Here is a 16,379-nt window from a genome sequence, read left to right on the forward strand (position 1 = left end):
CTCAGCCTATCAGCGAGCACCACCGAGCCGCAGCCGGGAGGATTCCAGACGCTTCTGGAAGCTCGTGTCAGGGTTTTTTCTCGAATCCGACGAAAGAGTACAAATAGCGGAGAGACGAACGGAGTGGCAGATTTTTCGAAGCACCGGAGCGACTAAAGTGAACAAACAGCGAGCGACAGCGGAGCTTTCCCATCACGGAGGACCAAGGTAAACTGAGCATCTCACACTGTAATGCTCATTAGTTGGTTCTTAAGAGATTAAAATTAGAATTACGGTTACGAATGTTGCTGACTTTATGCACTTTAGTGATTATTTAATGACAATTGTTTTTAAGAGTTTAGTTAAAATATTTTCATTAAATATTTCCTTTAACGCCATGGTGAATTATTTCTGGTGCTGAGATGCTTTGCTGCTGCACTTGCCAGCACCACTTTAATGGGCTTTCGGTTTTTTTTTCTTAGCTAATTTTATTTTTTTTTCCTTCATATTTTTAAGCAGTTGGTTCACTTGGGTATTTTTTTTTATTTTTAATAGCATTTATATAGTAAACGGTCGATGAAAGGAGTGGCTCTCCGTTGCTCGTGCTCTGCTCTCCTCCTGGTACCTTCTAGAAACTCGCTATAAGGTTAGGGAACCAGCAGGGGGCGACATTGCTGCACTAATGGAAAAGATTATAAACGAACAGATTTTCCCATTTAAACTATTGAAATGTAAAATATGTCGTACTTTTTTAAGTTTCCACACCTACATTTTTATGTGTTTTATGATGTATCTAGACTTTATTTATTTATTTTTTATGGATTAGAGATGCTATTATTTCCTCTGGGCATATAAAGGGAAATGTGCAATTCTAGGCCAGAGAACAATTCTGCAAACGGTACTTGTATATACAAAAATAAAACACTGTTTTATTTTTTTTATCATTTTTTTATTTTTTAATAAAAATCTGTTCCCTCAGCAGTCTACGACTTATTCTTCTGTATTCCTAATTCTGTTAAATTCACTTTGCTGTCTATAGTACTGTTAGTGTTTTGGACAACTAGAGTTGTGGTTGATCAAAGGCTATGTCTCTTTCTTTTACTCAGATGCCTGAGCTGCACGACCAACCAATGGAGGAGGAGGCTGAGACCTTCGCATTCCAGGCTGAGATCGCTCAGCTTATGTCCTTGATCATCAACACTTTCTATTCTAACAAGGAGATCTTCCTTAGAGAACTCATCTCCAATTCCTCAGATGTAAGTTTTTTTTGTTTATATAGTTTTAACAAGTTTGAGATTTTTTTTTTTTTTGTTTAATTTGATCTGATGTTGATAGTATTTTAATTGACTTTAATGTAGATTTCATTTTTAATTAATTAAAAATCTCATTGAATCCCACAGAATGGAACATTAGGATAGAATTGAATTTTGGCTGCGGTTGTATTACATGAAACTTCATGGATCGTTTGTTCCAACAGGCTTTGGACAAAATCCGTTACGAGAGCCTGACCGACCCCGCCAAGCTCGACTCGGGCAAGGATCTCAAAATTGAAATCACGCCGAACAAGCAGGAGCGCACGCTGACCTTGATCGACACGGGCATTGGAATGACCAAAGCAGACCTGATCAACAACCTGGGAACAATCGCCAAGTCTGGAACCAAAGCATTTATGGAGGCTCTACAGGCTGGAGCCGACATCTCCATGATTGGGCAGTTCGGCGTGGGCTTCTACTCTGCATATCTGGTGGCTGAGAAGGTGACGGTCATCACCAAACACAACGATGACGAGCAGTATGCCTGGGAATCTTCTGCTGGAGGCTCCTTCACAGTTAAAATCGACAACTGTAAGTGAAGTGAGGCTGTGGAACGTCAGCCGCTGGTGTCTCTGGTTCTACTGACGCTTGCTTTCTTTGTCCAGCTGAGCCTTTGGGCCGAGGAACCAAAGTGATCCTCCACCTGAAAGAAGATCAGACAGAATACCTGGAGGAGAAGAGGATCAAGGAGATCGTGAAGAAGCACTCACAGTTTATCGGCTACCCCATCACACTCTTTGTACGTATCAGAACCTTTTAGTCCAATTCAAGAGGATCCAGTCTGGTCAGGGTGAGCTGAAACGCTTCCTTCTGTGGTTTCAGGTGGAGAAGGAGCGGGACAAGGAGGTGAGTGACGACGAGGCTGAGGAAGAAGAGAAGGAGAAGGACAAAGATAAGGAGAAGAACGAGGAAGAGAAAGACGAGGACAAGCCTGAGATCGAGGATGTGGGGTCAGACGAAGAGGATGACCATGACAAGTGCTCAGACAAGAAAAAGAAGAAGAAGAAGATCAAGGAGAAGTACATCGACCAGGAAGAGCTGAACAAAACCAAACCGCTGTGGACCCGCAATCCTGACGACATCACCAACGAGGAGTATGGCGAGTTCTACAAGAGTCTCACCAACGATTGGGAGGATCACCTGGCTGTCAAGGTTGGTGTTGATTGATGGAGTTTTGGGGGAAATCTGCACTTCAGAGGGTCTAACTTCTATCTCTCCTCTGTAGCATTTCTCAGTTGAGGGTCAGCTGGAGTTCCGTGCCCTCCTCTTCGTGCCCCGCCGCGCCCCCTTTGACCTGTTTGAGAACAAGAAGAAGAAGAACAACATCAAGCTGTACGTGCGCAGAGTCTTCATCATGGACAACTGCGATGAGCTCATCCCAGAGTATCTCAGTGAGTATCCAGACTAGGGCTGACACGAGTGGTTGACTGTTGAAAAAGTCTGCGACAAAATTGATACTTTATATTATATGGGGTCAAAGTGTATTAAAGTAGAAAGTTTTAATGGCATTAAGCTAGCTTATTTTAAAGGTTTTTCTTTTTAGGGTATTTGGAGTTTAGCTAATATTCCAGCTACATGCTATCTGTTTTGGCTATTTTTGGCTTTTTTAATCTGAGGTAAATGGGGGAATAAAAGAACCAAACTGAGTTTTTCCTTTTCATTTTGTCAGATTTCATCAGGGGTGTGGTGGACTCTGAAGATCTGCCCCTGAACATCTCCAGAGAGATGCTGCAGCAGAGCAAAATCCTGAAGGTCATCCGCAAGAACCTGGTTAAGAAATGTCTGGAGCTCTTCACAGAGCTGTCCGAAGACAAGGACAACTACAAGAAGTTCTACGAGCAGTTCTCCAAGAACATCAAGGTAAGTTTGATGAGAAACCACAAATCCTTCTGAGATTGTTCATTTCCACTAACACACTGTGTCCTCTTTTAGCTTGGAATCCATGAAGACTCCCAGAACAGGAAGAAGCTGTCAGAGTTGCTGAGATATTACACCTCAGCCTCTGGAGATGAGATGGTTTCCCTCAAAGACTATGTCACACGCATGAAGGACAACCAGAAACACATCTACTATATCACTGGTGAGGACTTAGCCACTTGCACCTGAGCGGATTCTTTCACCTGAGTGTTTGAAGATGTTTGACATCATGTTCTCATTCTCAGGTGAGACTAAAGACCAGGTGGCAAACTCTGCTTTTGTGGAACGCCTTCGCAAAGCCGGTCTGGAGGTCATCTACATGATCGAGCCCATTGATGAGTACTGTGTCCAGCAGCTGAAGGACTTTGAGGGCAAGAACCTGGTTTCAGTCACCAAGGAAGGTCTGGAGCTGCCTGAGGATGAGGAGGAGAAGAAGAAGCAGGAGGAAAAGAAGGCTCAGTTTGAGAACCTTTGCAAGATCATGAAGGACATTCTTGAAAAGAAGGTTGAGAAGGTGAGCAGACGAACACTCCTTTGGATGGATGAGTTTCCTCGTAGATCGCAGCTCTAATGCTTTAGTCGTCCACAGGTCACAGTGTCCAACCGCTTGGTCTCCTCCCCGTGCTGCATCGTCACCAGCACCTACGGCTGGACGGCCAACATGGAGAGGATCATGAAGGCCCAGGCTCTACGAGACAACTCCACCATGGGATACATGGCTGCTAAGAAGCACCTGGAGATCAACCCCGACCATCCCATCATGGAGACTCTGAGGCAGAAGGCAGAGGCCGACAAGAACGACAAATCGGTGAAGGATCTGGTCATCCTGCTGTTCGAGACCGCCCTGCTGTCGTCAGGATTCACCCTGGAGGACCCTCAAACGCACGCCAACCGCATCTACAGGATGATCAAACTGGGTCTTGGTGAGGAGTCCACAGAAATGTTTGATCTTTGACCTGTAGTGTCCCTGAAACATTTTTAACTTGTTTAATCTTTGCTGCAGGCATTGATGAAGATGACACACCGACAGAAGAAACAACGTCTGCTCCTACTGAAGAGATGCCGCCCCTGGAGGGCGACGACGATGATGCGTCCAGAATGGAGGAGGTGGACTGATCCATCGAATGACCATGTTCTGATAGTTCCATGTACAGTTCACATGTTAAACGAGTTCTTTCCTTATTCCTCATGTGTTTGCATTTGCTCCTTCAGGGCCGTTTCTCTATTCTTCAGTTGTAAGGATGTAATTGTTTTTGTATTTATTTACATTCCAATGTTGCTCTACTTGTAAATATCACTGGAGGTTGGAATGCCAGAGCGCAGAAATAAAATTCTAAAGTGAAACATTTTGTTTTGTGATTCTTTTTGAACACAAAAGACCATGTGATGTAGGAGATGCTTTTATTGTGAAGGGAAATTGGAATAGGAAGCTATGTAGAAGAGAACTTTAATTGAATCAGATTAGAAATCAAACTAAAATAGGTTGAATTTTATATTATGGCTGGTTATAAATGAAATGAGACACTGGGGAAAACAACTGTTGTGGATTTTTCATTCCAATTACATGTCATGCAAGTTCTGGACATGTTTAAAGAAATATTTAATGCTGCGAAAATCAGTCTAAGTCCTCGCATTGGTCAGTGAATTTATTATTTTTTTTTTAGAAAAAAATTCATCTGAATTATCTTGTTTTGATGCGTTTAGTTCAGGGGTCGGCAACTTTTCACAGTAAAAGAGCCATTTGGGCTTGATTTCTACTGATCAAAACCAAGAAGGAGCTGCAAAGTCTTAATTTAACCTTTAAGAAATTTGGATTTACATTCATGACCTTTTTTTAAATAATAAATATAAATTATGTCTATTTTTTGGCACAAAAAAGCAAAAATATAAAAATAACCTAGCATCTCTCAAAAGGTGACTTTTATTTTTTTATGTTTGACTGAAACTCAAAAAACTTATTTTCAAAATAAAAGACACTCTGTGCCAAACAGGATCATCTCAGTGCAGCTCTGGGCAGCAATGTTGTACAGCACAAGAAAAAATGTGATTTTAACTCATAAACAATCAAAGTTTTGCTTTGCATTTTAAATCTGTTCATTTCTTTAGGTAGTTTTGGTTAGGCAGCCATTAGCAGGGAGCCAGGGGCAAAAAAAATAGTTTGATAAACAAGAATCAAATAGTTATATTAGAGATATGTGAGTTAAGCTTTTATTCTCGCCACTCTTACCAGTATTCATGTACAAAAAGGAAAGAGAAGGAGTGAAAAAAATAAATTATATGTAGTATTTAAAAACGTATTTTATTTATTTAATTATTTATTTGTGATACGATAGCCTAATGTTTCCAAAAGGGGGTGGTTACTGTCTTCCACCAGTTCTTCAGAGACTGCTGATCTCTTTCTTATAAAAATTTAACCAACACTAATGTACAGAAAGAGAAAAAAAGAGCGGATTTTTTTTTTATTTTATTTTATTTATTTATTTAATTATTTGTATTCTATTGCAGTAACCTAATGTTTCCAAAAGGGGGGGCGTACTTCCCTACACCGGTTTTTCAAGGTCAGCTGACCGACCACAGCCAATCAGAACGCAGGGAAAGCCCTGACCCGCTGTGCAGTGTGGAGCGTTGAGTCCGGCTTACAGAGGATCCACGCAGGAGCCAGGGTGGTTGCTGTCCTACGATGCCGAACAAACCGAAGAAAGATAAGGTAGGTTAGCCAACTATGAACCAGTTTTTACTGGTCATGAAAAAGTTTGTTTAAACCCACAAAAATATGTTTTTAACCGACAAACTGGGCCACGTTAAGGCATTTAGCCAGCAGCACTATTTTAGCCAGAGAGCACTCATTGCGTGATATCCCAACGCCCTGCTTCAAATCTGGACCAAATGAAAAAAGGTAGTGAAATGCACGCGCTCTCTATAATGGAGTGTATTCATTTGGATCTAATTTGTAGCGTTTTTTCCTTCTAAGGCAAAGATGAGAAACTAGCTTTCATGCAGCAGTGAAAATACATCCTCGCTAAGCCGCTGTTCCCCTTCAGTGATGGAAATAGATCAGATAGAGAAGTAAGAGGGTGTTTACCGTTAATGTATATATACCGGAAACGAACCGAGCCAGTGACGTCATCAGAAACACTGTAAGTTTGGTCCAAATGTAGCAGCGAAGTCCATCATTCTCAACTATCACTAGCATCTTTTTTTATTGATGTTGCGACAACTGAGATTCAATTTACGGCAGGTATTTTACTACAAAGCTGACTTATTTTTCCCGCAATTATTTCAATCAAATTTTGGAGATGTATACATTTTATTTGAATAGAGTTGTGCCCAACCAGTTTTAAAACTTAACACCATAGAAAATCCCATCTTTACCAAACAGAGCTCTATTTTTAAAACAGTTTGTTATTTTCTTGCAAGAATAACCGTAAAATGGTGAGTAATTACAGAATAGTGGCATGCTTTGTCAGTTTTACTCACACAAAAACATATTTATGTCTCTTAAAAAACGTACTTATTGTGGATCTCAGGTTAAAGAAAAATAAAACTTTTTAAAAAGTATATCTGCAAAAAGTAAGTAGTAAAGTAAAAAAAAAAACCTTAATGCAACTTATTTACAAACAGTTGAAGGGAATTACGTATTAGAAGCTTTTTGACAGATTCTTGAGTGCCAGATTTTCTTTTTTTTTTAATTCAAGGATTTTAAGTGTATCTAAAAAAAACAGAATTAGCTCTGATTTATTTAATTAGATTTGCACATTTGTGTCTGAAAATTGAAAATCCAATGATTTGCTGCATTGAGATGATCCTATGTGGATGTCTTTTATTTTGAAAGAAAGTCATGTGAAATCGGAACAAAAGTATAAACTATTTCATGTTTTGAAAAAACTAAAAAAGCTTAATTTTATTTATTTATTTATTTTAAAAGTTTGTTTATAGTTATCATAATAGTAACATTAAAATAAAAGTAAATCAGTGTCTTGTTTTCCTGAAAAGTGAATAAGACTTTGTGGCTCCTGTTGGGAAGTTGTCAGGGAAAAATTGACCCAAAAGGATCTTTAAGTGTTGAAGTTTTAGAATTTGGGATTGAATTTAATAAAAGAAACAACAAAAACAAATTTTCCAACTCTCTCTTATAGACCCACTGCAATAGAAAGTATGTTTTGTTGTTGTTGTTGTTTTTTTATATATATCTGGCATTTTTCTGATGATGGAGGATATAGATAACGAAAATAAAGCTTTGAATGTTAAAAAACATTGTTTTTAGTTGTTACTTATAAAATGTATTAGGTGGACCACAAGCTCAGTGGACCGCTCCATTCATTGTGAGTCAGGAGCAGATGAAAAAGTGCAGGTAGAAAAGACTTGTAGTGGTAACGTAAAATCTACGGCAAGCCATAAGCTCCCTGCTCCGCCCCACTCTGATGGATCCACTTACAGACAAACAGATCCATAAAAAATCTTTGATTTTGAGATATGGCTCAAAGCTGTACAGCTGGATATCTCTCATGATTTGGTTACACCTTAAAGTTTGAGTGTGTAAACAGAGAGCCTCTAATCCACATATGTCAAGGCAAGGCCCTGGGGCCGGATCCGGCCCTCCAGATCATTTTATTTTGTTGCTATTAATGGAACCATGTTTTGTGTTGTGGTTATTTCTAACTTGTATAATTTTGACAAAATATATTTTTATGGAGAGTAAAATATTAAAAGTTATTTAAGGTTTAAATTGATTTATTCTGGAATAATATTCCTGCCTTTTTATTATTTATAATTATGCTAAAAAGTTACAGTTTTAAAAATTACCATTTGGCATTTATTAGGATTTTTTTAGGCAATTTTGGAGTTTATCTAGTTTTTCAGCTACATGCTAGCTGTTTTGGCTAATTTAGCCACTTTTCTGTTTTTTAGGCTGTTTTGAAGTTTAGCTATTCTTTAAACTGCATGCTAACTGTTTTGGTTAACCTATTTTTTTTTTAGGTTAATTTGGCATTTAGCTAAAATTTTAGCTAGCAGCTTCAACGTTTTCAGATATGAATTCCAGCATCTTCAGCGGCCAAATTCATCTTACAGCATTCACATTAGCATTATTGCAGGTAATGCCAAATAACTAGTTCATAAATATAAAAATAAAAAGTTTAAAAAATGTAGTTTTAGAGTGTTTAATAAATGTTTATCTTGTTCGGCCCGCGACCTAAAGTGTGTTTTAGATTTTGGCCCCTTGTGTGATTGAGTTTGACACCCCTACTTTAAACAGAACGTCTCATATTTCAGACCTCACTTTCGTTGATGTCGTCACCAATAATCTCCGGTCTGCTAGCTTTAGCGCAGAGCTTCCAGCGCTTGATTATACTGTACATAACAAAAACAGTTTTATAACTTTAAAAAGGTCATGCTCCAACAGAAAGTCATTACTTACCTTTAAATGTAAATATCTGTGCTTTAGAGCGCATCCACATGAAGACAGGCGCTTCTTTGTCTCTAAACCTGATTGGCTGTTGTGATTGGCCAGAGTTGTCAAAATTGCAGTGATTTAAAAAAAAAAGTTGTGTTGAAAAAAATTGGTGCAGTCCCAAAATCCTGATGCAGAAATCCAATACTGTAATTTGAAACATGCCATAATTTTCCACCAAATGTTTTTGATTTCAACTGTTGTAAAACAAAGTAGTACAGATTAATAAAATAATCCACATTGTTAAAAACAAATTCTGTGATTATAAAATGTAATCTCCTGTGTTTTTGATAAAGAAAGCTATCCATAAAATAGCAAGTTTTCAAATAAGTGATCTAATTTAACTTTCATTAACTTTCATCCTGTTTTGTGAAGCTTACTCTTAAAAAATGCATTTCATTCAGGCTTTTACTTGTTCTTACAAGTTGAGTGTCATCTGCTATGAACTATATCATTTTGCTCAAGTGTAGATCCAAGAAATATCAGAGGTCTAAGGATTGAACCCTGAGGAACTCCACGTGCCATTGAGGTTTCACTTTAATGACAACAGTTTCTTTTTCAGGAGTCTCTTAAGTCTGGCAGAGGAGGGAAAGGAGGAGGACAGGAGAATTCAGATCATGAGGTGAGCACACCACAAACCTCAAAATTCAAACTCTTTTAGGGGTGAAGATCACAGCTGAAACACTCAAAGTTAACTAATCGCTGTACCGGTAAACCAAATAAAAATAAAAAATCTATTTGGAACAAAAAATGGTTTGGTTATAAAAAATGATCAAATATTTACTGATGGAAGAAAAAAATCTAAAATCAATAAAATTATAATTTCTTACAGTTTAAACTTTTTTAAAAAAAAATAAAATCCCCAATAAAATATTTAACAATTTTTATATTAAAGGAAATTTTGATCACAAGTCTGACTTTTTCTTTTTATTTGCACAGTTCGACCTTGACAGATTTTCAGGATCGTTTCCTGAAGAACGACCTCATTCAGTGTAATTGAATCAGTCGACTGAGAGCAGATAAATCATTGCAGTATTTTTTTATTAGGATCACTTGACCTTTTCTGAAACTTTTACCAAGTTAAATCTACTTATCTTCTTTTGGATTTTGGCTGAAATTGTGGCCCAATTTATTTCTAGGGATCTTCAGGCAAAATGTAGAGAATCTCTGGGTCACCCTGACCCAATCTGTAATCTATGATGACATTGTTGGACTTCTGGATGGTGTTGAATCTGCTGTTATCACCTTTGGTCCACATTACACAGTTTTAAGAATAGAGCTGGAACTGGTTCAGCAGCAACTGCAAATCTGACACTTCTTAGTTTTTACTGGAAAAACCAACAAAATCCAAATTAATTATTTAATTATCGAACAAATGTCACTCAAAGTCTTCCACTTGTTTTTTCTTTCATTTACCCAAATTGTGTAGCGTGGCGTTTTCAGGAAATGTGTCATCCTAATGACTTTATTCTCGGCTGGTTAGCATTAAGTGTTTCAAACTGCATCAGCTGGTTTGTGTTTTTTACTTTCACAGCTGCGTCTGAAAGAAGATAAAAGATTAAGATTCTGTTCCTATTTGTGTTAAATTCAACCTGATGTGTGGGAAAAGTTTGAGGTTATTTTGTGAAATTAGACTGAAAGCGAAAAGACTTTGATTAAAATCACAATACCAGCTACTGTCTCGACTAGAAACCTGAGCGTCATTTTTGACTCCAAGTTAACTTTTATCCCACATTTAAACATGTTTTTAGGATCTTAGAAATGTGGCTCGAGTCTCTCTTACTAACATAAAGAAGTGAAAGCCCTTTTGGCTGGATCCTGGATCCTCTCCCTCTGGGTCGGCTGCTCTCCAGCTGCTGCAGCTCCAGATGGGGACCTGCATCGCCACCTATCTGTGGTGAGGCCGGTCCCGCCTGTGATTCTGCACCTGGGCGAGTATTCGGCTGTCCCCAGAGGAAGATGTCCCAACTATATTAGCATTTCGGGCAAATAACTCGTTGGTCATAGACCTCATGTCTTCTCGGCCTAAAGAAGTGGAACACTTTTAGACCTGTTACATTTCAGTTCAATTTAAAAGCAACAGAAACAACCTGTTTGATGTCAGCAGCAGGAGCTGTATAGTTAAACTCAGCAGGAAGATGGTCTCCAAGTTAGAAAACGGACATAATGTGAACCCATTCGTCCATTTTCCTCAACGCGCTATAATCCCTTTTGAATCACGGGACTCCTGGAGCCTGTCCCGACTACTGATGGAGGGAGGCGGGATACAGTCTGTCACACATGCACACCTTTAGAGTAACCAAATAACCCATGAAGCATGTTTATGGACGGGATTCAGAGTGCTAACCACTTTGCACCCTCATAATATGAACAATAACCAGAAAAAAACCCAAAATAGCTTTTATTATTATTGTTTATTTTTACTAACCCGATTTTCCCTTTGGCAGAGCTCCAACAGGAAGACCAGCAACAGCGCTCCTCCCACCACTCAGCTGCTCAAAGGAAAGCAGCCAGGATCGCAGACGTCTGCCAAGAAGGACAAGAGACCCGCCTCCACTCGCTTCAGCCTGAGCAACAACAGGGAGCTGCAGAAGCTGCCGGCGTTTGAAGGTACTCACCTGCAGCCTTCCTCGCTGACATTTGGGAGTTAGAGGAACTAGTTACTTTCCTTTTTCCCTGTAACAAACAGAGAAACAATGATCAAAACACGAACCATTTGATAATCAATCTGCAGCAAGTCAAATCAAACTGCAAAAAAAAGCTTTTAGTAATTTATAAAGAAGTCATTATACAACTTTTGAATACATAATTATACAGTCAAATTTGAAATGTTGCATACAAAAACTTTTTTTTTACTATTTTGAGTTCAAAGAAAATGAAAAATACTGCATAAAAATCCCTGAAATCGGTTTTGAAAACAGACTGGATTATGAATGGCATCAAAGAACCCTGAATTCACCAAATCACAGAGCATAGAAGCATGAATAAAGACCTGTCTGTATCAGACAAAGGCACTCGTAAACTTCCTCTTTCCTGGTGCAGACCTGCGGTTTGTAACATTTTATTGTTCTCGTTTTAAACAATGCATTTTATAAAGGATAATAGGAAACTATCATTATACAGCAGCTAGCAGGACACATTATGACTGATGTTCGCACGTTACCTGAAAGACAAAGACAAACAGCTGGTCATTGTATTTGTCGGGATGACCACTGATAGCTTTTGTCAGCTGAACTGACTTCGTTTGGCCGAAGTCCCACTTACATGGTCCATGTTTTAATACAGTTGATTGTCTTTTTAGCAGAATGACAGTTTACAGTGCTGTAGAAACTACTGATCCTGTTGAGAACATCTGATTTAGTCACTTTTATTTAATCAGCAAACGTCTCAGAGGTCTGTAATGAGCCAATAAACAAGAGACAGTGTAGAAGAAGAAAAAAGAGAAAAGAAAATCTGCTTTTTATTGCATTTCAACAAAATGTCACATGACTAGGACTCCCACAATTAGCCGGTGAGTTGACGACTAATCAAATATTGAAATAGTTTAATAGTCGATTAGTCCTTTCTTTCTTTCTTTTCTTGGTACGGTTGACAACTAATTAGTTGTTACTTTATATTATATGGAATCAGAGTGTAGTAAAGTCGAAAGTTATAATGGCATAATGCTAGCTTTTTGGACTAATTAGGCATTTATTACGTTTTTTAGGCTTTTTTGGACTTCAGCTAATATTTCAGCTACATGCTTGCTGTTTTGACTAATTTAGTTTTTTTTCTAGTTTTAGGCTACTTTGGGTTTAGCTAATATTTCAGCTGAATGCTAGCTGTTTTGCTTATTTTAGGCCGTTTCAGTTTTTTAGCATATTTTGAAATGTGGCTATTTTTTTCCGCTCCATGCTAGTTTTTTTTGGCTAACCTAAGTTGTTTTTTTTTTTTTTGGGCATTTTGGCATTTAGCTAATATCTTAACTGGGTGGGTATCAGCTTCAGCGTTTTCAGCTATCAGCTTCAGCGTTTTCAGCTATCAGCTTCGCGTTTTTAGCTACCAACTTCAGCGTTTTCAGCTATCAGCTTTAGTGTTTTCAGCTATCAACTTCAGCGTTTTCAGCTACCAACTTCAGCGTTTTCAGCTACCAACTTCAGTGTTTTCAGTTATCAGCTTTAGTGTTTTCAGCTATCAACTTCAGCGTTTTCAGCTACCAACTTCAGCGTTTTCAGCTACCAACTTCAGCGTTTTCAGCTACCAACTTCAGTGTTTTCAGCTATCAGCTTTAGTGTTTTCAGCTATCAACTTCAGCGTTTTCAGCTATCAACTTCAGCGTTTTCAGCTACCAACTTCAGTGTTTTCAGCTATCAACTTCAGCGTTTTCAGGTACCAACTTCAGCGTTTCCAGCTACCAACTTCAGGTTTTTCAGCTATCAACTTCAGTATTTTTCGCTATAAGTTTAAAAATTTTAGCTACTAACATCAGCATTTTCAGGTATTACCTTAAATGTTTTCAGCTATCAATTTCAGCATCTTCAGCCGCCAAATTCAGCTTACAGCATTCACACTAGCATGTTGCATATAATGCTGCATATCCAGTTTATAGTTTAAAGCTAATGATGGTTCAGATGTGTGCTTTACATCCAGTTTGTGCATGACCCAATTAGTCGACTAATCGGAAAAAATAATCTGTGATTAGTCGACTAATAAAATAATCATTTGTGGCAGCCCTAATGTCAATAAAGTTTTAATAGAAATAACCAGAGAAAGGTGAGCTTGCTCCAAATGAACACTAGTCGTTCTTACATAGGATAGCAGAGCTGTCTAACGCACGAGCAGAGTACTCACCGTTTCCTCTGCAACATGTTCCTGATTATCTCAGGCCACGTCACTGTCATTTTCACACTAAGCCGAGCATGACATAACACAACACAGAAACAAAGGACATGCATGTCATGGATTTTGTGCTGGATTTAACCCAACATCTATATTTAGTGGTAATCCACGGATAAATCTTTAAATCTATAGTTGCCGTGTCTCACTGCAGCCTCATGGAAGGAAGGCAGGCAGACAGCTCCGTCTTTCTCTGGTGCAGATGACTTGACTCAAATTAAATCCAATTGACCCTCGTCTAAAGAAGACGAGCATTTAACATAAAAGAGTCCATCTGATTGGTCAAATGTGTAAAAAGTTAAATGTCATTTATTAAATACTTCAAGCTGCCTTAAGATGGTTTTAGCGTGTGTGTAAAGATTTAAGGTAAACATGTATTGCAATTTACTCTGTCTCTTGTAAATATATATGCGGTTAAGTTTGCAGGCCTGTAAAACACATTTTCTGAGAGATGAATTCATGCAAATAATGAGTTTTTGGCTAATTTGGGCTTTCTTCTTTTTGAGGCTATTTTGGAGTTTAGCTAATATTTCAGCTGCATGCTAGCTATTTTGGCTAACTTCAGCTTTTTTAGGCTAATTGGGAATTAGCTAATATTTTAGCTGGATATCAGCTTCAGCCTTTTCAGCATCAACTTCAGCATTTTTAGCTTTCAATTTCAGCATCTTCAGCTATCAGCAGGTGATTTCTAGAACAAAGGAAATCTCGCAAATCTTGTTCAATGTGAACTTACTATAATAGTTTTTAATTACATGTTTTTTTCTCTTGATTTGCTCTAATGGTGTTTTGCTCTAAAAAATAGCATCAGGAAAGAGCAGATCTGCTCGTTATTTTTGGGTGAGTTTTGTCTCGTCTTTTTGTGATGGTTTTCCCATAGTGGGCATTGCTGGTATACAGATGTGTTGACTCTCAGAACATGAAACCAGACCTCGTCTTTGAGCTCTCGTTTCTTTGGCCTGACGTCGATCTGCAAACTAGAGTCCCACAGAGATCCCGTTGATGATCTCACGCTGTCTTGTCCACACAAGCTCCTGCTGGTCCCGCTCTCCTTTGAGGCTCTCCTTGATTTTAAAACCAACTGCAAAGACCAAGAAACACTCTTTCCTATCATCCAATTCCACCCTATTACTTTTTTAGGTTAAATATAATTTTCTACTTGAAGAAATGATGCAGGTTCTCCTAGATGTGTCAGCTCTGAGGGATTTGCTCTGCTGTCACTCTGAGTTTCAAGACATTTGTTGCCATCTGCTGGTAAAGAGTAGGAAACATTTTTAAGAGTACCTCCTTACTTGCTTTATTTTAAAATGTGAGCTCAAATTACACATTTATTAGATTAAATGTGTATTTTAATATAGTCTTAAGGCACAAAAAAATGTTTTTACCATTTCAGTGGAACTAGCGTTATAAGAAGCATTTTGCTTTTTTAATTATCTAATGTCTTTCAATAATTTAAACTCTTTTATCCACTTGTTGACAAAAAAGTTCCTAGACTTGGAATACTATGAGCTGAAAGATTTGTGTTTTTTAAATAAAGCAGTCATAGGTCTAATGAAAAGTGTTAATTAGTGAATAAATATGGATTTAAGAAGTTTGAAGGCTGACGGGACAGGATTTGTTTCAGCCTCTCCTGGATGAATGCAGACTGTTTTAGAGCAGTGAATGCCGCCGTCTGGAATGTTTTCAACGTGCGTCTTTGGGAAGTCTGCTTGATTGGTTGCTCAACATGCGCTAATAGAGACAATCCTGTTGGACAAGAATGCTTCATGTGAAACGCATTTGCTTAACGCCGTGTTGTGTAACGTCTCAGCTTTTGCTTCATGTCACTGAGCTGTCTGAACGGCAGGTTTCTGCAAAATTTCAAAAGCAAACAGTCGAGTCAAAGCTGCAGAGTCACTTTTGAACTGAAACTTGTAACTTAAGCTTTTTTAGCCTTCATTACATTCATGTGAATGGCTTTTACCATTAGGGAATTGTGTAAAAGCAGAAATCTGACATCAATTTGGTTTAGAGGATTAATTTTAATAAGAAAAAAAAAGTTCACATTTCCATCTAAAATACATTTACTTTGGATTAGACAGTTTATAAAAAATTCTAGCTGAATAAAAGTTTATTAGTAAAATTGAGGAATTATTGTACAGAGTAACTAAAAGCATCTTTGGCCAGAAAGAAGTATAGGAAATTACTTTAAAGCCTAATAATTATATAAATATGATTAGACTGATTAGTAAAAATCTACTCAGCTGATAAAATGAATGCAAGACTTTAATGAAGATTTTCCCAAATAAACGCTTCATTGTTTACTTGAATGAAAAAGGGTTATACTTTACTTTACATGTGTAATGAGTAGTGCTGCCACAAACAATTATTTTAATCAACTAATCACCATTTTTTCCCATTTGTCAACTAATCGGGTCAATAAACAAAAAAATAGATGTATAGTATTACCTATGATAATGGTAGTGTGAATGCTGTAAGCTGAATTTGGCCGCTGAAGATGCTAGTGCTGATAGCTAAAGATGCTAAAATTGAAAGCTGAAAACAGCCAAAACAGCTAGCATGTAGCTAGAATATTAGCTAAACTCCAAAATAGCCTAAAAAACTGAAAAAGTCCTTAATTAACCCAAGTAGCTAGCATGTAGCTGAAATATTAGCTAAACCCCAAATTAGCCTAAAAAGCTTAATGAATGCCAAAATAGTCCAAATGTCATTATAATTTTCAACTTTCCTACATTCTGACTCCATATAATATAAAGTAACGACTAATCGACAATTAAATTATTTGTTGACTATTTCAATAGTCGATTAGTCGTCGATTAGTCGACTAATCGTGGTAGGCCTAGTAATGA

General features: G+C 37.9%; 2 protein-coding genes across 2 annotated transcripts in view; both read left to right on the top strand.

Annotated features, from left to right (window-relative positions):
• Positions 1-30: 30 nt before the first annotated feature.
• Positions 31-4,553, top strand: hsp90aa1.2 (heat shock protein 90, alpha (cytosolic), class A member 1, tandem duplicate 2). The gene is made up of 11 exons (XM_024259416.2): positions 31-207; positions 1,086-1,235; positions 1,457-1,823; positions 1,898-2,031; positions 2,115-2,444; positions 2,518-2,683; positions 2,962-3,152; positions 3,225-3,372; positions 3,455-3,723; positions 3,799-4,132; positions 4,213-4,553. The coding sequence occupies exons 2-11, from the start codon at positions 1,086-1,088 to the stop codon at positions 4,323-4,325; spliced, it is 2,202 nt and encodes a 733-aa protein (XP_024115184.1). The 5' UTR covers positions 31-207; the 3' UTR covers positions 4,326-4,553.
• Positions 4,554-5,535: 982 nt separating this feature from the next.
• Positions 5,536-16,379, top strand: part of LOC112137485 (serine/threonine-protein phosphatase 2A 56 kDa regulatory subunit gamma isoform) — a 31,788-nt gene continuing 20,944 nt past the window's right edge. Inside the window, exons 1-3 of the mRNA XM_024259823.2 lie at positions 5,536-5,916; positions 9,221-9,280; positions 11,106-11,268. Of these exons, the coding sequence (XP_024115591.1) occupies positions 5,890-5,916; positions 9,221-9,280; positions 11,106-11,268 (250 nt within the window). The 5' untranslated portion in view covers positions 5,536-5,889. The remainder of the gene's footprint in view (positions 5,917-9,220; positions 9,281-11,105; positions 11,269-16,379) is intronic.

Source organism: Oryzias melastigma, linkage group LG24 (assembly GCF_002922805.2).
Source record: "Oryzias melastigma strain HK-1 linkage group LG24, ASM292280v2, whole genome shotgun sequence".
NCBI lineage: Eukaryota > Metazoa > Chordata > Actinopteri > Beloniformes > Adrianichthyidae > Oryzias > Oryzias melastigma.